Consider the following 24030-nt stretch of genomic DNA (forward strand, 5'->3'; position numbering starts at 1 on the left):
AGTTTTATCACCAACTTCATGTCATGGGTGGACTGGAAACAAAAGTTGGCCTGGGAATATTAATTACAGCGGCCCTCATATTTGTTATTTTAAAAATTAGTAGTGAAATCTCATCTGTCAATCAAATGAATACAAATCAATAAGGGCCCCAGCATGATAATTAATCTATAGGGGAAGGCCCCTACGGTCTGTTTTATAAACCAGTATTGTACTGCACATGATTATGAAACTATTGTCATATTTTTTTATACTACTTGACTTTTTTTCACATTGTGGGAGGAAACTGATTACAAAAAAATAAAATAAGAGAGAAGTGACCAAGTTACAGAAGTGGTACATTTTATCATCAACTGTATGTTGAAATGTATGGACCAGTAGATCATATCTCACACTAAATATAAACAGTGTTAAATAGCATAAAAAGTGTCTTGTCTGTGCGTGCGTCCACTATACAGAAACAAGAGGCTACGTAGAAGGAGGCATGGCTTGTACAGTATCAATAGTGCAGCAACTGTGTTGCAAATATTCAGATGTATTGAAAAACGTATATATTTGTGACAACACTAAAACTGCAGATTAGAAGCAAATGCATAAAAAATGTCCACTGAAAAAAAAAAGTTATATCATAATGATTATTATTATATGATAAATGGACTGCTTTTAAATTTAAAACTCCGATTGCGCGGAGGGAGAGATTCCAAATGGGTCTAAATTCCAAATGGATTTCGCATCATAACATGGGAATTAATGCCCTGATGCTTCATGACACTTATTATATAGGCCTACAATAATAAACAAGACTTTAAATATTACAATATTTTCTGCAAAGTGGGGTTCACAGAGTTGGAGTTGTTTCAGTAGAACTAGCGCGACAGAAATGCTATGAACTCCTTTCTTGTCACAAGGCTCTCCTCATTGGAGTTGCATGGTTTTGATGGACAGTTTGAGGATCCAATGGAGTTGGGAGATTTTGTCAGAGGCGCTTTATTAATACTTTTCATTGGTTCAAAACATTCTTTTTTAATGTAAACATAAAGGATGTTCAATAGCGTTGATTTAAGGGGAAAAAAAGAAGCTGAAAATGGAGTTAGCTGGTTGGTCCTGGACACCGACGATATGCAGACCATGTTTCACTTTCCTCAAATTTAAGCTGTTTATTCGAGTTTTTGTGTAAACACCGGAGATTCAGATTTCAGGCTATAGGATCTGTTGTCATGGTTACAGCTGGCTATGGGATCTCTATCTGCTACATAGACTTGTCTTTTACACCCACGCTGCCAGAGAACGCCAGGACAGACAGACGCTGCCTGCAAACTTATAAAGGACTGTTTTATGAGCGGGAGGGCGCTTTATCATCTCCATAGCACTAGCACACAGACTGACACGTGCAGTGTTCAAATCCAGGTTGTATATTATTAGCACACATAGCTTAGCTGAAACAGCGTAAACATCAACTTCTCATGGTTGTGGGTGGCAACGATTCCATGTCGGGTCATTGTTATAAAGCATTATGCGTATTTACTTATTTATGAGTTCTCGTACAATGTTATAAGCAGATTATAATGCATTTTAAAGTATGTTTACTGTATAAGGTATTATAGACAGGATTCATTGGAAGTGTCACCGGTTAGGTCACACTTTCCCATTTGCATGTTACGAAAAGATATAAGAGGTCTCAGTGTCTTACCTGTTTCAATGTTGAAAGCCTGATGTAGGTCTGGAGAGACAGAGGAAACACAGGCTATGAAGGTTCATCAACAAGGACCAGCTCACTCGCTTACACATCTCTGGTGTCTCCCATCTCTGGTGTCTTTTTATATATTTCAGTGTGCAATTCCTTCAATGAGGGAAGTCACAAGTCAGAGATCTATCTCTATTGTTTACATGAAGAGAGGCCGTTAATTATAAATACTGTGAAGGGATCATGTGACCTGATTAAGCAAAGTCACATTTGCATCAAGGAAGACGAAAGTAGGAAAAACACAATCAAGGATTGATCTAATAAAGGTTCAAGAGTTAACTACTGTAACTTCATAGTAACATTTATTTGGAATTCTATCCGTCTGTCTGTCTGTCTGGACTGCAAGTTCATCCAAACTGATCAAATCTGCATTCTCTACAGGAATATATCGTTGCTGTCGGACAGAAACCTATTATCTCCATATTTTAACTTTTTGTGTATTTTCGTAAATGAACGCCCTACTTGATCATACAACAGCGTCACACAAAAGCATCAAAAGTAGCAGATCCACACGCTCGAAACACGACGCGAAGCGAAACGTTTTGAGCTTGTAAATCTGCTACTTTTGATGCTTTTGAATTTGAATCCTGAAAAGTAACAGTTTTGGACACATGAGGTGTCCACCCGACAGAGACGATATCCACCATTATGAATAAAATGATTTCTGTCATCTTGTCAATCAATCATGTTCTTTCACCAGAAAGGAGTGCATTCCATACACTGTAATTATGATTTTTCTCTCTCTGTGATCCATCTGTTCAGAGGCAATATGCATAATTGTTGTGTGAAACTTGTGTGTGCTATTGTCCTCCTTGGCGTAGCGGATAGACTTTTAGCAGAAGAATATTTGACAGCTGGACAAGGGCAATCTAGTTGGAAGTGTATTTATTGATTTCACTGCCTCATTTGATCTTGCAGATCATAATGTATTATTGGGAGACTACTGGAGAATCTGTTATCGTTTTGCCTGTAATTTGTGCCTTGTCTTTCATTTCTCTCTTTTTTTTTCTTTAGGGGTCTGAGGGTCACAAAGAAGCCTTTGTTCCCCCAGGTGGGCACTCTGTCTTTAATTTAAACAGACTGAAAATACATACAAGAATAAGTTAAGGCCAAATCTGCATGTCCAAAACAACAGCATTCTTCCGCCCTAGTCTTGTGTATGTTTATTTAAAACGAGTGATGTTGTGTAGACTAGAGCACTGGTTCTCAGCGTAGGATCCAGGGATCCCCAGGGGTCCTTGAGGGGTTCCAGGGAGTCCCCAGCTAAATGATGGATAGTTAGGAATAGGAACCAAATGGACCCTTACATATCTGTAACTCTGCTCAGTGTACAAACAGAACCAATTGGACCTGTAAAAGTGTCATTTTGTTAAATTAAAAGTGTTGATCGGAGCCTCAGAGATAACCAATTGTATCAAATAAGGGTCCATGGCCTTAATGCATATCAAACTGGGGGTCCTTGAAATAAAACCGTTTGAGAACCAGTGTTGTAGAACTCTCAGTACTTTGAGCCAAAACCATAGACCTTTACTTGGGAGCACTACAAAAGCTGTCAATCTGCTGTTTGGAATGTTGATATTGTAATACTTCAATGACCTTACGGGTGGGGCCTTTAATAATAATGTACAGGTTGCTAGCTGGCACATCCTTGCATGATGTAACACGTGTTCTGATGTAACTAATGTTGGTGTTTGTAGATGATGACTGCCCCCTCAGAGACGCCAGCAGCCAGAGGATTCCCAGGCTCACAGTGAAGGTAATGTTACTCACACATAACACTGCAATATTATAGAAGAGACTCGACACATTCCTCATGCTTGCTCTGTCAATTAACACCTCCATAGCAAATACAGTGACTCATCGTGCCCTTTGAAACGCCAAAGTATGGCTGCTTGTTCATTCATTCATTACTTATTTATTTATACAAAAAAATGCCCAGGGACAAACACATCAATCAAAACATCAGTGATGTAAATGTGCCAGAGAAACAAAACATTACAACAAAACATATACAAAACACAACGGTTACATTATAATGAAAAGAAAAATGTCAACAATTGTTGTCATTGGTGGTATAATTTTCCATGATTGCAAATTTGGTTTGCTTTAAGCCATCTCTTAAAGTTTGAATTTAAAAGTTACATAAATGGTGCTCTCTCTTGATTCGGTGGGCAGACTGTTCCTTTAGTGGGAACAGAGAAGACTGTTTGTCCAAACGTGCCACATCTGTGTTGTCCAGTTATAGTCCCCTGTGGTAGTTGTCCTTGATGCCCTGCCACCACTGTCCGTCCGCCCTGTGAACTGACTCAGTGGAGGAGGTGCAAGTCCATTTAAAACCTTAATACAACTATCAACATTAAATGAACTGTACTGAACTGTATGGCAGTGATGATAACTATTGGGCCTTCTATCAAATACGTTTAATGTTTGTCTGTAATGAGACAATTTCAGAGTTGTCAGACTTGTCTGTGACCAGGTTGTAAAACAATATGTAAAATGAGAAACGATCATAGCGTGCATAAAGATGTTAGCTTTTCAGGGACGTTTATGTCCCTGAAATTAAACTGATTGAATTTGATTGTATTTGCATTTTTTTAAATGTGAGGTTTGAGTCTAATGTGATACCAAGATATTTAAAATCAGATGCTACCTTAATACTTTCTCCTTTAACAAAACTGTTAGGTTCATGAGTCTCTGTAGGGTTGCATGGGGAGAATAACATACAGACATACAATATGTTGTACAGTACAGCCTCTCCATAACCATTCAATGACACCATGTGCAGAATAGAATATGTTATTGGCAACAGTTAAAAGCATACAGCATCACCGTTAAAAGCGACAAAATGGATAAAATCCCCCAAAAAACGAAGCTTGTTTGAATTGTGGTCCATTTTACAAACTATGCAAACAGTGCAAAAACAAATAATAATACTAACAATTAAAAACGTTACACATAGCATCATGTGTCACATATGTCATGTTCTGAATGGGTTATCATCATAGCACGGCAGGAATTAAACTAAATCACATTACTTTCAACTAAGATGTTTTCTGCCACCATGTGGTGCATCTTGGCATTACACAGCTTTGAACCAGCTCATGTAATAAATGGCCAAAAGAATATCAATACAGTAAATTCAGAAATAGATTTTGACTAATTGTGCATAATGGCTAGAATTTTGCTTAAGATGCATGTGACTAAAGGCATTTTAAACGACATATAGTGTATTTTCCAATGCACGTGCAAGTCGTGCATGTACATTCTATATTTGAACTTCCGGCTGGATTCTCGTTAATTTACAGTATTTAAACATTTCTCTACAGATATACTTACATAGTTACCTACAGTATTTAATGATTTAAAATACTCAAAACAAATTTTAATATATTTCAGGCCAGAGAGCACTGTTTGTCTCTCTTGCAAGATGCGCTGAGCAGCCAACAGAGGGCAGACCACTCATGGAGGTAATCACCACAATATAGACTGTTAGTTTATATTGTGTATATTGTACACACAACCGGCATGCAGTGTCACTGCTATATCAATAAAAATTGGTTGACACAGACAGACACAGAGTTTTAAAACAAAACATGGTGACCAACCTTGAGTCATTATGCTACACATAGTTGGAACAAACTTCCAGAGGATCTAGGACTTGCAGCAGTTTAGACTACTTTTAAATACAGGCTAAACATACTCTATTTCTACACTACCTTTCAAATGATCAATCAAATGTTTTTGTATTTATCCATTATTATATGCCTGTTTTGTTTTATGGATTTTGTAAAGCTTTTGTAATTGCCATTGAGACGTGCTATACAAACACATTTTCCTTCCCTTCATTCTGCTCTTCTCCCGACCCCCCACAGTGACGACCTCTCCATGGCAGTTGATGCTGAATATGAGCTGTTCAAGAGCAGCAAGTCTTCCAACCTGTACAAAGCAGCCGTCCTGAAGAAAGTAACTCTCACCCCTTTTGTTCCTTTCCACAATGTTATTATACACTATGGTTGATGGGTCAATAACCCCACCCACACCTTATTCCACAATGTTATTATACACTCCACTTGATGGGTCAATAACCTCACCCATACCTTATTCCACAATTGTATTTGACACTATACTTGATAGGTTTATCACCTAAACCATCCCTTATTCCGCAATGTTATTTTACACTATACTTTATGGGGGAAATCACTTAACCCATCTTTTATTCCAAAGGTAACGGAGTTTAAGAAAGGAGCGGTGGCTCCACCAGGAGATAAAGGAGTAGAGGATAGGACCTGCGTCGACACTCATGTCACAGAGCTGGAATCGAAACCCAAAGAGGAAGCAGCCTCTTCCTCCTCTTCCCTCGTGGAGGCGCATCCTGGGTTCACGACTGCCTCTCATGTCTACTCGGTAAGACGCAGGGTGCTCTGGAGCTCTGCTTTAAGTATTCCTCTTGTTTTCACCTGCCTGCATCAATGTTTACGTCGCAACATCAATGCACTGCTGAGACTTAATTCTTATGCTATTAGGACAGTTTTTTCTCCAATGCTGGTTGAAATGTGTAACTGTGTAAGCCATATTCCTGTGTCTGTTTCCCACACTAGTTGAAGCGTAAGAGAGTAGGAGCTGGCCTGAGGGGCTCTTCCGACCCATTCCAAACAGCCAGGGAGCTGCTTAAGTCCTCCGACCAGGGAACGGAGAGTGGAGGAGGGTTCTGCTCCGACAGCCTCGGAGGCTCTGGACAGCCAGCTAGCCAGGAAGAGGAGGAGAAGAAAAAGAAAGGCTCGAAAGAAGAGTCAAAGACAGATGCGTGTTCAGCAGTGACCTCGTCCATCAGAGCCAAGGCCAGTGCTGTGGCTGCGTCTCTGAACAGCCCCACCAAGGGGGGAAGAGCCCTCAGCAAGAAGCAGCAGAAGCTAGCGGAGGCCGCCAAAAACTCGCGCAGCATTTCCCTGTTCTTCGGAAAGCAGCAGCAACCGGAGAAATGCAAGGAGGCAGAGTCTGAGAAGGGAATTACCTCGTGTAGGACTGGTGCTTTGAGCCCCGCGGCGGAATGTTCACCCGCCTCTGCGGAAACCACTGTGGATGCCATTTCTATGGATACCAATTCCATGGATACCAGTCCTATTGAACCATTTACAGAGGACACTGCCAAAGCAAAGGACATACAAACAGAAGTCATTTGTCTGGGTGACGACGATGATGATGATGATGACGATGAGAATGTTTTCCAATCTGAACAGATGGAACTAATTCAAGATAATCCTCAACAGGATACAGAGTAAGATGCCGTTATTGTTCCAGGTTATCAAAGTGTTTGCATTTTCACTGTCACATCAAAGTCCTTGTCTCCTCTCACTTATTAAAAATGATAATTTGTGTCTTGCACAGGCCAAATATACTTGAAGAAAAATCTAAATCACCTCTAATAGAAAAGGTAGGTGATTCTTGACTACGTGAATCATATATTTTGAGTACGTCAAAATCTGACCACGCTTAAAACATGTTTTACATATTGTAGGCTGGCAGTTTTTCCAGTGCCTTATAAGAATGCATTGGGAAGTGTTTCTATCAGAGATGGCCTCATAATAGAACTCTATAGTTTCTCAAAGTGGGGTCCAGGGATCCTTGCGATTCCTTGAGGCGCTTCCATTTGTACACTCAGAGTTATGGGTGTCCTTGAAATTAAAAGGTTTGAGAACCACAATAGAATGATAGGATTCTGGTGAAAACTTCAATGTGACGTTGGTGCTAATGTGATACACTTGCATCTTCCAGCTGTCAGATGACAGGAAAGCCAACAAGGAGGAGTCTTCCCCTCCAGCAAAGTGTAGCCGGACCACCCAGGACCGAGGAGGCAAGAGGAGGGTGACCTTTAACCCCAACGTACAAGAGAGCATACTGGACCTGTCTAATGACCCCCCCAATCCTGCCACCAAAAAGGAAGTGGCTGACATTGTTGTGCGCTGCCTGGACCCATTTTACTCTCAGGGGAAGTTTGCCACCAAGGTGAGAGTGAGAGACGCCTGACTGGAGTCAACCTTTTTTTTAAGGGATGGGGATTATTAAGTCAATTAATCGATCGACAGAAGAGAGGTTTAATTACATTTTAGAAATAATCCAATAATCGTTCACCAAAAGTGAAGTGTGAATGCTTGTGTTTGTGCCATATTAAAAAAGTTATGTGTTCGATGGCTGGGTAAAGATATTTATCATTTTCAAGATGTTTGGGTTCAGTACTTTACCTTATTTTACCATTATTTCATGATCTAAAAAAGTTTATCACATAGATAGATGAATCGAATAATCGGGGAAAATAAAGCGATCAATTGAAGAAAATCATTCATTGCAGCTGCTTTATTTTCCTTGTTTTGGGGGTCATTTTAGGAGCTGTTCAAGTCATTTGCCCGCTACTTGTCCCACCTTCTTGCAGAGGGGAGGAGTCGGGGTAGAGGTCAAGGTAAGTAGGGCGTCAAATATAACATGGCACGTGCCTAGTTGCACATGAGGGCCATAATCTAAAGCCTCATTTATAAACTCTTTTGTATGTTGATTGCTAATAAGGGTTGATCTTCAAGCTAACCTCAAGCTTGTCGGTGTAAACCGTAAGCTTGAAGATCAGCTTTTGTCAGCAAGCAACACTGCCACGTGATGGAGTATAAAGGAAGCTTAATGCTTGTTTTTTTTTGTCTACAGTGAAAGTGGAGACCAAGGCTCTGGTGAAGAAGTTCTTCAGCAGCGTGAAGCGCTGTGAAAGCGAGATAGACTGGAAAGACCTCAAAAGACTCAACAGGTCCGATAACTCCTAGGTGGAGGAAAGGGTGATATTGAAGTCAAAGACCATCCTCTTCGTCAGTGCCTCCCAACTTCAAGCATCAATCCATACAAGGCTTTTAAACAAGCCTTTAATGACCAACATGATTTGCTGCTACACGCTCACTGTTTCCAGCCTTGTTGCTGCTATCTTAAGTGCATCCCAATAACGAAGCAATAAAACAGGTTTAGCATACACTATACTCTGGCTGCAGACGAAGACCAGGCCTAGCTGTGTTTGACAAGTTACATACAGCAGGAGTGTCAGGTCTTTGGACTGCTGGTACATGGACTTTCACTGCAGGAACGCAGAACAGAGGAACTAATATGAAAGTGCGTCACTCACCGACCGTCTTGTTATATTTTATTTAAAAGCTGTATTTGAATATCATTTTTTATCTTTGTTGATAGCTGTCCTCATGGCCGTAACAATGACACTGTAACACAGACAGTGGGCTTTTCAGTTTTATTATTTGAAGACCTGCAAAAAAAAACATTCTCAGATGTAGGGAATTAGTGGTTGGTGGTGTTTCCCGCTGGACATTGTGGTTCACTGAGTGCCTGTTGGGGGGGACAGACTCCTAGATGCCATATTCTGTCTCTTTCTAAAAGCCTAATTCATTACTTTGTTGCACAAGGAACTGTAAATTAGGCTCAAGTCATCTAATGAAATCCAAAGAGCACTTTTGAAGCACCAATGAGCGCGAGGGCCTGCCACGCAAAGAGATACTTAGCCGTACTGTTTGCTCGTAAATGTTTACAATAAAATCCAATGCTGTGTGTCAGTCACGCTTGTGTGAGACGTCTCTCATTGTCAATTCATGAATGGGTCCTTGAGTCCGTCTTGAATTATAGGGGTTTTATTAAACAGAACGGGCCTGTGTGTGTGTTTGTGTGTGTGTGTGTGTGTGTGTGTGTGTGGACAATTAGGTTCTCATACACTACAGTGAGTGGGACTGGACCCCCAGGGGACCAGTGGGGGCGGGGTGGAAGAGGAGAGACATCGGCGCAAAGCACGCTCTTGCAAGAGGCGTGTCCATTGAAACAGCTGGGAGGAAAATAGCAGATCTACAAGCTCACAGCGCATCTCACCGCAACGCGCGGCGAGCTTGTAGATCGACTATGGCCGGCTATTTTCGGCATGATGACGGTAGTCGGGACACCGTCGTACGACCAAGTATGTGATTCAGGCTGACTGAGTGACATCATCGTCAGTGCTGGCACAAGTGATGCCATGTCCGCTTATTATAAGCGACTTTGGGCTTGTTTTTCTGTAAAGTTGCAGGTTGCGGTTTTTTGGGCTCGTTTCTAAAGTGTAGTTGTTTATTTGGACTTGTTTCCTAATGTTGTTTGAACCAGTGGTCCTTAAACATTTTCATGTCAAGGAACCCCACATCAATATGCATTTGTCACCACGGACCCCACATCTGAAAAAAAATTGTGCCAGGGACCCCTGTACCAGATGTGTTGTTAAAATGTTTCAAAACACTTTTTTTCCCAAGATTTTTTTCTGAAAATAGCAGATCTACAAGCTCACATCACGACTCGATATGCATTGGCTATTTAAAAATGGCAGATTATTAGGCCACATGAGCACTTTATAAACCGATATGATAGTAAGAAGTGTTATTGTATAGTGTCACTTACATTAAAGTAACACATAAGGGTCAGTCGGATATATAGAACTGAGCGTACTGGCCAATACAAAGCCAATACGTGAGTGCACTCCCGGTGCGCATATTATGCATTATAGTAGTATAAAGTGCTCAGTGGCCTAATAATAGTCGCTTCTTTTGGGCTTGTTTTCATAGACCCGGTTGCTTATTCCTCACGCACAACCTGGCAACACTGGCCTGGCACACATTTCTCATTCATTAAGCTGAGTCTGGCTGATTGGCAACGTCTTTCTGTGTGTGTAGTGTACCTCTTCGAAGAATGATATAGGCTATTGATAGATAAAGGGAACAAAAAATATACATTTGTTGTCAAGGTAAATTGGATGTCGAAGTTATTCAAAAACGACTCTCGTATTTATCGCAAGCTGTTCGTAATTCCGATTTGATTGAACCGGGTAAAGGTTGTATTAGTCTCCGTCGGATCGCAGCAGATGCTGAGCTAGGGAGCAGGTGCGCTGAGTAGAGCTTCCAGTAAAGGGTTAAACCCCGGCCGTCAGGGAGGCTGCGTCCTAAAGGCTTTTTGTTCGCTGTCTTCCGGACCCGGCCGTCGTCATCATCATCATCATCATCAGAGCACTTTGCATGGCAAGAAGAAGACGCCGGTGAAGCAGCGTCTCCATCATCGCTCCGCCGAGCCTCGATGCTCCGTGCAGGCGGGATGGAGGAGTTTGTGACGGAGGACGAGGAGCCCTGGTACGACCAGAGGGACCTGGAGCAGGGTGAGTGTGGAGACAATACAACACATGGTTGTTTCAGTGAGACTGACTGTTCATACGAGCTTACACACGGGAGTGTTGTGTTTTCACTACAACGTTAGCTATCATGATCGCAGTGGGCTTTAGGAAAAAAAAATGCATTCGATCATCAGTGAAGTAAAAGCCTACAGACAAATTACTCTTGAGGTAGTCGTCTATCCATGTTTTTATACGGTGAGATTTGTATGGTATGGATATAATTATACTTTAAATACATCAATTATAGTGCCTCTTCTGAAGGGAGAGTGTCTCTCTCTCTCTCTCTCTCTCTCTCTCTCTCTCTCTCACGCACGCACACACACACACACACACACACACACACACACACACACACACACACACACACACACACACACACACACACACACACACACACACACACACACACACACACACACACACACACACACACTAGCCCTCGATCACTGCTCCCATGGCCAATTATTCAGATCTTGTCAGTGATGCCTCCTAGAATAGCCCCTCTGTCTGACAGATTTCTGTCCTCCCCTTCACCACCAAGCCAAGGGATAGAGAGAGCGGTGGATGGGGGTGATGGAGGGTCACATCATCCATTCTCTCTCCATTGTCCCTCCTTAAAGATGTATTAATAATTATAATTCCCTCTGGGCTCTAATAATGTTGAGTTGGAGAGGTTGAGTGACATGGAAGGATATGTGTGAGTGGACTGACATCATGGATGGCTATGTGAGTCAGATGCCAGTGGCAACACCATGTAGGATGTTCTGAAGAAAAACAGACAAAAAACATGATTGGAATTCTCAAAGATGTGGAAAATGTTGGAACAAAGAAAGAAGTCATTGTGCAGACTGTTCTGAAAGGGCGTAATACGCCGTAGTTCGTACCCTCCCTGCCAGTGGTGGAAAGTAACTAAGTACATTTACTTAAGTACAATTTTGAGGTATGTATTTGTACTTGAGTATTGCCAATTTCCAATACCTTTACTGCTACTCAAATACACCTTGGATCCAAAAATTATACTCTTACTACAATTATTTGAAAAGTTTAGTTACTACTAGTTAAAAATTGGAGTACTTTTACCACCACTGCTCTTTCAGTCATTTTGACAGGGACTTTAGAGGGACACTGAAATAGACTCTAGCTTGTTTGTCTCTGACCATGACCTTTATATTTGACATGAACAGGCTACAGGTTAATGAGATTATTTGGAGAGAGAAAAACATCCTTACCGTACATCACAATGATTATTAGATTTATCTAATTCAATTGGCCCTGATATAGATCTGCCTTTCACTAAATGCTTGTGTGCGCGTGTGCGTGCACAGCATATCCTGAGTGTTAATTTAGCTCTGAGAGGAACTGAGTTCAATTAAGCTGCATCAGGATTTCACTGTGGTTCTCAAAGTGGGGTCCAGGCACCCTCAGGGTTCATCGAGAGGGTTCCAAATAGACCCCTACAAGTCTGTAACTCAGAGTCATGGGGGTCCTTTAAATTAAAATGTTTGACAAACAATGTTTTTTAGACTAATGTCCATCTGAGAGAAGAAAGAGGCTGTGAGTAACTACATGAATGGTTGAATACAATTTGTGTTAATCATCCCCCACTTTTTGTTCCATGTAACCAGCAACTTCATTCGCTCATCTACATAGTCCTTCCTCCTCTCCCCACTGCCCAAGGACAGTCTGTCATTTCATGTTTTATCTGATAACAACACACTGGTCTGGGCCGCTTGGTGATAAGTGTGTGTGTGTGTGTGTGTGTGTGTGTGTGTGTGTGTGTGTGTGTGTGTGTGTGTGTGTGTGTGTGTGTGTGTGTGTGTGTGTGTGTGTGTGTGTGAGCGCTGTGCATGCGTGATCGCCCCGCCCGTCTGTGTTAATACAGAGCCAGTGCAGTGAGTGTTCGCCCCCTCTGTGCCAGCAGGACAATTTCCATTCCTACATGACTAACCCACACGTGCGCATCTAAATGCATCGGCCTCATGTCTGGAGCTCACATCTAGTTATTATATAACTTGTTTTCCCTCAAAGACCACACAACAACACGGCTCCTTAAGGATATGGCAAGCAATACACTGTGGAAACCCCAGTCCTTGGAGATCAACACCTGTTGCCTTCAGGGAGGACAGAGAATGTGATTTTCTCTACTCAATTTGCTAAATAAACTCAATAATGCCATATTCAATTGCATCCATCTATCCCCAGTTCAGTCACGCTCTGAATCGTGCATTAACTGTTGGCACACATTATGTGTTCCAACCGTTGATGCACGACTCTGAGCGTGACTATGGAGATACGTGACATATCTCTATATTCCCTTTGATGTGTGACTCCCATTCAGTGGGAGGGCCCAGGGGGGTGGTGGGACATCACAAACACAATGTTAACGGTTGCACACATGATACTAACGTGACATTTCTGTCCAAATCCAGACGTCACGTTTGTGAACCTGGAGTCGCATATATACAGTATATTATGTCACGTGTTGAAACTGCATTTCCAGACCCCACGAGAGGCCTAAAAATGTAGGTGTGAAGGCTGCTCGGTGGCCTGAACATCTAGTATCTATATATTCCCTTTGATGTGTGAATCTCACATTCTGTGGGAGGGAATGGAGCTGAACTAACTACAGCCATTGAACATGACATCATCACACCGTACCATCTGCCCAGAGATGCTACTGTTCAGTTACTAATGAGCGCAAGGCTCACCTGTGTACCGTAGAACTTGCATATAACAGCATTGTTCCCAAAGCAAAATGTGCCTGCACAGCTTGCAGCGATTACCATGCATGGTCACAATATGAGGTCATTAGTTTGGAGCAGTGAGTGTTTAGATCAGGATTGCAGAAAAGTTTCCCACATAACCTCCAAAGCCTGAAATGTCTGATCGTGGCACTGAGAGGTGCTTTTGTTTATAGACTCCTAATCAGATCAGCTCAATGCTTCGAGGCCCGATATTGAATAAAGCCCAGATCAGATACCAAGCCCAGCGGACACACACACACACACACACACACACACACACACACACACACACACACACACACACACACACACACACACACACACACACACACACACACACACACACACACACACACACACACACACACACACACACACACACACACACACACACACACACACACACACACACACACACACACACACACACTAGCTGAGTACACCTGCCTGCCTCTTTTCTCTCTTACAGGTCATGTACAGTGGGATGATGAGGCTCAAAGCTGCTTTGGTAAGCTTTGAGTCGGGTGCTGAGGTCTATCCCACAGAGAGAGACACTCACACATATACAGTAGTCTAACAAGTCCATAGACACCTCTGGAGATGTGTTGTTACAGTAGCACGCTGGTATTTTGTGCATTTTAGAGATTCCACAGAGCCAGTATCACAAAACCTCGGTCACGGTTTGGCATAATTTGAATGTAGATGAGGTCCACATGTGGCTAGACAATATTACAATGACCTATTTGTATAATTCGGCTTAATAATCGGCGGGTGATTTCTCTCTCGCGCGTACACACACACACACACACACGCACACGCACCCCCACACCTACTCTAAGCACATTGCTGAGACACACACACAGCCAGCCTCCTCTCCAGACGGGGCAGACAGTAAATCATATTACTCCCAGGTGACTTACCCCTGTGAGGAAACATCCTGTATGTGTGTGTGTTACTGTCAATGCTGACACTGTACATTGTGGTGATAAAATGCTGCATTACTACTCTATAATGGAGGTCAATGCCTTTCACTTTGTCTTCCCCAGTACCCCTCCCCTGCTGTAAGGGCTGTTAGTACGTTGGAGCCAGCAGAATCCTCGGGCCAACTAGGCCTTCTCTCTGTGAGAGGTGAATAATGTATACGTACGCCCAACTGAGGCTGTAGAGCAGTGTCTCTCAAACATTTCCATGTCTAGAACCCCCAAATTGATATGTAATAATAGGCCACGGCCCCCCATCTGAAAATATTCTGCGCCAGGGAGGGACCCCAATAAGATAAGTTTGTGTTGTTAAAGGTAGGGTAAGTGATTTGCTTTTGTTAAAATAAGTGTTAAATAGCTCTATATTCTGATAGTACTCATTGCTATAGAGTGTTTGTTCAGTAACCGGAGTCTCCTTGTCTCTCCACCTCTTTATTAAACAGAAAATGCATTTTCGTTTAAGTTTCATTTCCAATTTTATCCAACCAGGACAGAGAACTCAATCAGGATACAGATTAAACAAGTGAAATTGGAAGTGATGACACTAAGAAATGAGCTGACAAAATTGGAACTGGAACACTATACAAATGAAGCTTAAAAATGGGTACTTTCTCCTGATTGGCTGAGATTTTGACACCTACCGGAAAATGTATTTTCTGTTTATTAAAGAGCTGGAGAGACAGGGAGACATCTGTTACTGCACAAACACTTTATAGCAATGATTACTATCAGAATATAGTATTTTAACCTTTTAACAAAATACTTTTTGTTTTAACCAAAAAATATCACTTACCCTACCTTTAAATGTTGACCATTTTGAATAGCTGAAGTATCAATTTTAGTTCAAGAGGTTGAAGTGATTTTGATGCGATATTAACTAATTTAGCTGGGGACCGCCTGGATCTCACTTTGAGAACCACTGCTGTAGAGAACAGGAAAATCCCCGGGGATTTTCGTGTGTGTGTGTGTGGGGTCTTATTAGGAGCTCAGGCTCCTGCTGTAGATGGCTTCCGGTGTGTGTTGCCCTGTATTGACTGGCTGCACTTATACAATAGATCAAACACTGAATGGTCCCATTCAGTGTTGTGTTGACGTCCATGACTCCATGCCCAATTCACGTTCCCCACTTTCCTCAGCTTGTTGTTGGGAAATTGGTTCAGCAGGACTCAAAGCCTAGGTTTTTTTGGGATTGTTGACTTTTAGTTACTTTACGCAGAAGCAGGTTTACTTCATTGTCAGCAGAGCAGACAACTTGTCTTATACCCATGAACTGTAACAAAGAAAAACACCACACCCCCACCTCCAGGTACAGTACACAGTGAGTCCCCCCGCGTGGTAAAGAGACAGAGGAGGTAAACTCATCCCCTGACATCTAGATCACGTTAGTCTCCGGATGCTCAGAGTAGTCTTACATATATGCGTCTCCTGTGCCTTTTTAGTATTCCAAGTAAACAAGCCCAGTTGCTAAGTAGGTCTTTCCTCCCAAGGCCTTCCTCTTTCATCTAGGTTTTCTTGAGCTCATCTTGTATGGGGTCACGGTGGCTTGTCTTAATCAGAAAAGACAGGATTTAAACAGAAAAAGCCCCTATAGGCAGAATAGAGAAAGGGATCTTCTCTTCCCTTGTGATGCATTTTCAATTAATTTGACCTGAATCGGGGGTGGTTGCTGCAAATGAGCATGGCCTTGTCAATCATGAAAGTCTTTGATTTTTTTCCCTCCTTTTTTTTAAAGGCTAAGGGTGATGAAAATATGGTGTCACATCATAAAGTTTAATCATAATGTTATCACTAGGGTTGGGATCCTTTAGGATTCCAACCCAGGGTTGGGATCCGATTCCGGATCCCAACCCTAGTTCTCTCTAACCACTACTGTATCTCTTGCATGTTTGTACTCATTTGTTTGTGTCTTTTATTAGACCTGCACCTGGCAGCAGAACTGGGCAAGACTCTGCTGGAGCGCAACAAGGAGCTGGAGGACTCTCTGCAGCAGATGTACATCAACAATGAGGAGCAAGTGCAGGAGATTGAGGTAACCGTGGTCCAGAGTGCAAGCCATCATGTGTGTGATATTATGAACATCAAGGAAAAATGCCCCAGTTCGATTCACTTTCAGTGCAGTTGAGGACCTGCACTTTAACCCTTTTAAGACCTGGAACGCATCTGTTTAATTTTTTTATTTGAGCTAAAAAGCATTATTTTACACTTTGGCTATTCAAAAATAGCAGATATACAAGCTTGTAGATCTGCTATTTAAAAAAAAATATGATTCTGGGGGTCCCTGGAACAAAATATTTTGAGATGACGGGCCGCGGCCAAATACATATCATTTTGGGGGTCCTTGACATGAAAAAGTTTGAGAACCACTGATATAGCAACATACGTAAAAAAAAAAGAAAACAGATTTAGAAGACATTTTGTAGAATCGGCCTCAGGCCTTAATGGGTTAACATACTCAAATGTCTCTCCCCTCTGCAGTACCTGTCCAAGCAGCTGGAGATGCTGAGGGAGATGAATGAGCAGCATGCCAAGGTGTACGAACAGCTGGACGTCACGGCCAGAGAGCTGGAGATCACCAACGAGAAGCTGGTGCTGGAGAGCAAGGCCTCGCAGCAGAAGATAGACAGGTGAACGCTCGAGTAGTTCACACTGAACCCATTCAATCCGGGAACACATCTGTGTCATTTTAGATTTTAGCTATAACCATTATTTTGTACTTTGGGCTATTCAAAAATAGCAGATATACAAGATAATAGCACAGCACAAGTGCCGCGCTATGAGCTTGTAGATCTGCTATTAAAAAAAAAAAATCGTGAACATTTCTGCAAATCTTCGAATATATATACATTTGTAACTCAAATCTTTGCTTCTGGGGGTCCCTGGAACTAAATATTTGGAGATGGGGTCCTTGACATGAAAAAGTTTGAGAACCACTGATATAGCAACATCGGGGTTTTTCAGAAACCTGTTAGGATTTAGAAGACATTTGTAGATGCGTTCCCAGAATCTACAAATGCCTTCTAAACCAGTAGTTCTCACTTTAAAATATTTTTCAAAAATGTAAAAAAATAGCATATGTACCACGCAGTGATGCGCTGCGAGTCGTTTTTGAATAGCAAACGCAAAAAATCTAAAATGACACGGATGCTTTCCCGGTTTTAGTGTTAAACATCCAGTGCATGAGTGCAATGACTTCAACTTAGGCAGGAGACGTTTGATATTGATTTCAATGCGCATCGTTCCATTCAGGTCTTGACCATTACATTTTGATGCAAATACTTGTAGGACTGGAGACCTTCCCTAGCACTTCACTGTCCACTTCTTTCCCATCATATAGTTAGGAATATCCAGGGCTGATTAAAAGAATAGATTGCACTATGAAGATTTCTTATTTCTTTTGCCCCCTAGTCTAGTTTGGTAAATGGCTGGCTGTTGTGTGTCTGACAGACTGATTAACTATGCATACTGTCGACCAATCAATGCATTCATTAAAACCTGGACAGTAGCCAACACCACCACCCACACACAGAAGTTCTTTATTTGTATGCTGGCTATTATGCTATTTGTATTTCATACGAAGAAAACAGCTTTACAAGCAGACACGCGACAGATGCAGACGGAATGGGTGAAACGGAGGGCAAATAAACCCAAAATTAACAGGAGAGATGGTATGAAGGCAACTGTGGCATTTACAAAACATACCAGTCAAAGGGATGGTGTGCAGTGCACTCAAAACATGATCGAGTTTGTTTCTGTTTTTGCTCATTTCCGATGCAGATAAATCATGCACAAACGTGTCTGCCCTCTGGCCAGCCTAGCCTATGTCATCTTTTCAGTTCAGAATGTTTTTACCACAGTAAAGTGGTTAAAAAAAAGTGACAAAGACAAATAATTAATAAATAAACTGTGTATCAGGTGTTATTTTCTCCATAGTGATTTCCTAATCACAATAATTAGGGATTTTAGATTCAGATTACTAGTCTTAGCAATGGCTAATAAGATTACTATGTGAATGGTTTCCTCTGTTCTTAATGCCCCATCCAGACCTTCTGTTCAGAACACTGGCTTTAGGAGAATGTTATGTTGATAATTTATTATTATTTAACAGTATTGTTACATTTGCACTCATGTGTATGTACGCCCTTGTACTTAATATTTCTGATGAACAGCCCACACAATAAGCCCTTGTGCTTTTGAGAGTGAGCTCTGGAGACACAAAACATATCGGGAAGTTTTATATGAAATTACACAATCGGTGAAGTCACCCTTTACAGTTAGGGTAAGGATTAGGGTTAGATACTGTATGTCATGGTTCTCAAAGTGGGGTCTAGGGACCCTCAGGGTTCCTTGAGGGGGGTTCCAAATGGACTCTTTGAACGGTGAGGTGTACAAATGGACCCTTACCAGGTACATTTGGTTCCATTTTTGTAGTTGTTACGAGGGTCTTTGAAATTCAATTATTTTGAGAAACACTGCTGTATGTAGTAGTGAGGGTCCTCGCAAGTATAGTTATGCAAATGCATGTGTGTGTTTGTCTTGTGTGCATAGGTTGACAGGCACTATGGAGGGGTTGCAGAATCAGGTGGACAGTCTGACCTCTCGAGTGGACGAGCTGCGTTCCCTGGAGGAGCTGAGGGTCCGCAGGGAGAAGAGGGAACGACGCAAGACCGTGCACTCCTTCCCCTGCCTCAAAGAGCTGTGCACCGCACCCAGGTTAATACCCAATGAATGCAGTCGCTGAGTATAGTTTCAGTAAGACTAGTGTTAATCACAGTGGCGTGACGTAGTGACGGCGGGCCCCAGTGCAAGCTACTTGGGACAGGCAGGCATGTGCCATTGATGCACATGTAACTGGAACCGAATGTTTGAGGGAATGCATTGCAGTGAACGAGGGCCAGCTGGACCGGCTTATGAATAAACAATAGTTTTTGAATGAATGCGAATTCTGTCGTATAAATTAAAGGAAGACCATTTCACACACCGTTTTCTGATCACTTGTTTTTCATAGTGCACACTGACTATGTTATTTCATGGAGGCAAATCTAATCATCTATCGTTTCTGGCTTGGCGGTATTGAGAGAATTGGTTGATGGGCTGTCAATGATTGACAGTCTTGACAGCTCATACTTACAGCACAGTCAGAAACGTTCGCTGTGCCGTACGAGCTTGTATATCTGCTATTTTTGAAAAATCGTGAACATTTGTGCAAATCTTTGAATACATGTATTTTTTAACATAACATTTTTAACTCAAATCTTTGATTCTGGGGGTCCCTGGAACAAAATATTTTGAGATGGGGGTCGGCAGCTAAATACATATCATTTTGGGGGTCCTTGACACAAAAGAGTTTGAGCACCCCACTGATATGGCAACATTTTAGGACACAAATTAGGATTTAGAAGATATTTTGTAGAATCGGGTCCTCAGGTCTTAATGGGTTAAATGCGTTCCCTGCTCTCTGGCAGGTACGAGGACGGCTTCCTATTGGCCAACCCGGGCAGCGTGGACCTGGCGGAGCGCCGCCCGGCGGACGAGGAGAACGACCGGCTGCGGGACATCGTGGCGTCCCTGCGCGCCGCCATGGCGACCGAGCGGGGCAGGCGGGAGGGCGCCGAGCGCGAGTGCACCGCCGTCCTCCAGGAGTTCGAGCGGCTGGAGCAGCGCCTCCTGGGGGCCGAGGGCTGCCAGCTGCGCGTCCAGGAGCTGGAGGCCGAGCTGCAGGAGATGCAGCAGCTCCGACGCTCCCGGGTCTGTCTGATGGGTGGCGTGGAGGTAGGCATGTCATCGCCATTGTTATTATTATATAATCACATGACTGCTGTCATTTGAGATGATCACAATAGGCTCTATGCACAGCGGCCATTTTGGAGAAAAATTGGGTCTCTTCTGACTTCCTTCACAGGTGTTACCAATGATACTAATGAAGGCTCTGTTCCATTCTGGTCAAACAGAGTCAGGGTGCTGATATTGTGCATGTTGGCTCACTAGAAATACTAGTGGGTCTCAAAGTGTGGTCCAGGGACCCTCATGGTTCCTTGAGAGGGTGTAACTCTGAGAGTGTACAAATGGAACCAAATGGACCCTCCCGGGTCCATTTGGTTCCATTTGTACACTCTCAGAGTTATGGGGGTCCTTGAAATTAAAAGGTTTGAGAACCACTGTGCTCCACTAAATTGGAACAGAGCCTTCATTAGTGTCATTGGTAACACCTGTGAAGGAAGTAAGGAAGGGGCCCAATTTCTGTCCAATATGGCTGCTGTGCATAGAGCGGTTACATGGCGGCTTTCCGACAAAAAACACTCCGCCTGTAAATTCACCAGAAGTTCACTGATTTACTGATTTCATATCTCAGTTAATAAATCAAAAGGTTAGATATTAGATATTTTAGAAAATCTTCAAAAAGAATACAATGCTTAAATGCATGGCACGTTCTGGCCATAGTACATTATTCATTTTGATTATTTGTAAAGGTCATTGTCTGTCAATTCTGTGTACATTTAGTTATTTGTCTTATCTGCTCTTATCTGTTGTGTTTTTGGCATTGAACAAATCAAATTTACAACTAAAATATCCTGATGTTGACAGCCCTACGCGGAGGACGGCCTGGAGCAGACGCTGCTCAACAACGCCCCAGAGACCGACACGCCGGACGCGGGCACGGGGCCGCAGGAAGGAAAAGCGGGCGGCGCCGGGGAGAGCGCGCCCGGCCAGCAGGGGGTCCCGGTGAGGAAGAGCTGCAGCGACACGGCCCTGAACGCCATCTCGGCCCGCGACGCTTCGGGCAGGCGCCAGGGCAGCTACGCGCTCCACGCCAACGGCGTGCGCAAGCGCGGCATGTCCATCCTCAGGGAGGTGGACGAGCAGTACCACGCTCTGCTGGAGAAGTACGAGGAGCTGCTGGGGAAGTGCCGGCGCCACGAGGAGAGCATGTGTCACGCCGGGTCGCAGACGTCGCGGCCCGTTTCCAGGGACCCGTCCATGAAGGACTACAGCATGGTCTCCTCCTGCGGAGCCTCCACGTCAGGGGCCGCCTGCGCCTCCTCCTCCGGCCCTCCCACGCCCCCTCAGACGCCCTCCACCCCGGAGGCGCTGGAGGGGATCAGCCGGCAGGTGGAGCAAGTGGACAAGCGGCTCGGCCAGAACACGCCGGAGTACAAGGCTCTGTTCAAGGAGATCTTCTCTCGTCTGCAGAAGACCAAGAGTGACCTGAACCCCAGCAAGGGCAGAAAGGCCAGCAAGTCGAGCAAAGGAAAACCACCCAAAAAATCCACTCTGACTGAAGATGAGACTTCATGATGCACTGAAAGACAAAACCTCAAAGACAAAGTTATTTGTCTCCCTGTTTTGACTGCTGCTGGTTTGGCCACTCATGTCTGAAGCCTAATCCATGCTATGACACTGCCTCTCAGCGAAAATCTACACTTTTTGCCAAGCAACACCATCGGGCGACAGACTGTAAATTAGGCTTTAATGACAGGATGCCTGTTGTCAGGGCAGAAGGTGTTTAATGTTGCATAGTCTGTTGTGGATAGTCTCACATGGCCACACGATGTGAGATCTCTGCCTACCGAAGTGTCTGGGGAAATCTAAAGTCATTGTAGGGGCTAGAACAGCAGAGAACTCTCTGCTAACCACCCTAAGTCTACTGCTTTGAAAACCGATACTGTCCCAATACAAAAGATAAATCTCTGAATTGCAGCCACCCAGTTTTACTCCCTACAATGAATTGAGATTTTTCACCTGTCGTATTGGAAGGCGGAGATGTCTGATCATGTGGCTATGTGAGTTGTTATGGATGCCTTCTCTGCACTTAAGACACTAGCTTGATTCAACTTCAAACTGCCAAATGTTACATATCACTACATAGATGAAAGGTTCCACTGCTTTGGCTGGGTGACAGGTTGTGAGATAACAATTCTAAAGACTTTAAAGACAATCCAGTGTGATCTACATGGGATTTGTTATTGATGGAGGATGGTACTAATGCAAACATGATTTAACTCTATTGCCAATGACTCCTTTGGAAACCATGATTACTTATGCCAAGTCATTTATTTAAAAATGGATGGAAATAATTTTTCTGATGTTCTGATACTAATTATGCCAAGAAAGTACATCCGGCATGATGCATGAATGGATCCATTAAAAGAAGAAAGACATAGGCCTACTATTTTACCTGATTTAAGATCAACAAACGGTCAAAACCTCAAATCCGTTGTCTTGAATATATAGAAGACTCAGTGTGACGATGCAGATAGAAGTAACGTTAATGATGTATAAAGTTGGGGGTGTTTTGTGTGTGGATTTAAGGAATTGTCTGGATAGCATTCCTTCACAAGACCTCCCCGTTATGTTGCCAAAATGTGTTGCACATAAATATTCATTACATTCAAGTAGACTGGGTTATCTTGTTTGTTTAAATGGTTTACCATAACGTATTTGGTGAAGGCACTGACTCCGGAAATGCTAATGCTACAGAGGTGTTGTTTAACCACATTTAACCCTGACGTCCATATTTGTCAAAAATAGCGAAAATAGCCGATATGCAAGCTCACAACACGTCACGTTGTGACGTGTTGTGAGCTTGCAGATCGGCAATTTTCGGCATTTGTTGTATGACCAATTATGTAGCGCTTAAGTGGTTAGCAACTATTAACGGCATGCATTATTACGTAAGGGAGCTTTTAGCGGCCATGTATTGTTGCATTTGTACGTGGGGTTTTGATTTGTGTTAGATGTTACACACTGTGTACACTGTGAAATCTCCACGTCAACGTTGACATCTTATTTGTAGTTGTAATGAATGAGTCATTTAAAATGTGTTCCCGCACAATTAAAAACATGCAACACCTGGAGGCTTTGGTGGTTTAAAGTGTCCAGGGCCAGCTGGTCTGGAGCTCTCAACAATGGAAAAACAATGTTAAACAAAATGAGTTTGTTTGACTCTCACACACACGTTCATATTACTATACTAGTAAGGACATCAACACTTAAGGACGGCGATTTTATGAATGACATTTTACATTTTTTGACCATTTATCTAACCCTAAAGCTAGAGAAGATCTACGTATTGTAGTGAGCTTGTACTGTAGATCGTCTATTTCCGGTGCGTAACACTGCCATCCAAGTATAAATCAAGCAGAACTCCAACCTTAACCTCTAAATGCCTAATCCTAGCCCTGATTGTAAACCTTACTCCCCAAACATGTTTTAACCCAGAAAACAACTTTTGTGACAGCCAGTAAAATTGTGCTTAATGTCTATGTCTATGTCTATTTCGTTTCGGTAGTGACACAATGGTGAAAAAAAAAAGTCACTACAAAGTACTACCAATCAACTCTAAATTGCCTG

General features: G+C 42.8%; 2 protein-coding genes across 4 annotated transcripts in view; both read left to right on the top strand.

Moving 5' to 3' along the window:
* recql5 (RecQ helicase-like 5) overlaps nucleotides 1-9337 on the top strand; it is a 32602-nt gene extending 23265 nt beyond the window's left edge. For both annotated transcript variants that reach the window (XM_084071754.1, XM_084071755.1), the window contains exons 11-20: nucleotides 2756-2792; nucleotides 3439-3497; nucleotides 5138-5208; nucleotides 5614-5704; nucleotides 5966-6145; nucleotides 6340-7016; nucleotides 7127-7172; nucleotides 7514-7744; nucleotides 8123-8195; nucleotides 8432-9337. In XM_084071754.1, coding sequence (XP_083927880.1) covers nucleotides 2756-2792; nucleotides 3439-3497; nucleotides 5138-5208; nucleotides 5614-5704; nucleotides 5966-6145; nucleotides 6340-7016; nucleotides 7127-7172; nucleotides 7514-7744; nucleotides 8123-8195; nucleotides 8432-8544 — 1578 coding nt within the window. In that variant the 3' untranslated portion in view covers nucleotides 8545-9337. The remainder of the gene's footprint in view (nucleotides 1-2755; nucleotides 2793-3438; nucleotides 3498-5137; nucleotides 5209-5613; nucleotides 5705-5965; nucleotides 6146-6339; nucleotides 7017-7126; nucleotides 7173-7513; nucleotides 7745-8122; nucleotides 8196-8431) is intronic.
* A 1322-nt stretch (nucleotides 9338-10659) lies between these two features.
* Nucleotides 10660-23185, top strand: cdr2l (cerebellar degeneration-related protein 2-like). 2 transcript variants are annotated; one of them, XM_084071815.1, is made up of 7 exons: nucleotides 10660-10943; nucleotides 14749-14830; nucleotides 16599-16711; nucleotides 17158-17306; nucleotides 19228-19392; nucleotides 20145-20451; nucleotides 21265-23185. In XM_084071815.1, the coding sequence occupies exons 3-7, from the start codon at nucleotides 16673-16675 to the stop codon at nucleotides 21973-21975; spliced, it is 1371 nt and encodes a 456-aa protein (XP_083927941.1). In that variant the 5' UTR covers nucleotides 10660-10943; nucleotides 14749-14830; nucleotides 16599-16672; the 3' UTR covers nucleotides 21976-23185. The 2 variants fall into 2 exon arrangements, with proteins under 2 accessions (XP_083927941.1, XP_083927940.1); XM_084071814.1 differs by lacking the exon at nucleotides 14749-14830.
* Nucleotides 23186-24030: the final 845 nt, after the last annotated feature.

This window comes from Gymnoscopelus microlampas (genome assembly GCF_963454915.1).
Source record: "Gymnoscopelus microlampas genome assembly, chromosome: 11".
In the NCBI taxonomy this organism is placed as follows: Eukaryota; Metazoa; Chordata; class Actinopteri; order Myctophiformes; family Myctophidae; genus Gymnoscopelus; species Gymnoscopelus microlampas.

Coding starts and splice junctions, on each gene's coding strand:
- cdr2l (XM_084071814.1), top strand. CDS start 10,865: ATGCTCCGTGCAGGCGGGATGGAGGAGTTTGTGACGGAGGACGAGGAG. Junction 16,712..17,157: donor AGCAAGTGCAGGAGATTGAG/GTAACCGTGGTC, acceptor TCCCCTCTGCAG/TACCTGTCCAAGCAGCTGGA. Junction 19,393..20,144: donor GAGCTGTGCACCGCACCCAG/GTTAATACCCAA, acceptor GCTCTCTGGCAG/GTACGAGGACGGCTTCCTAT.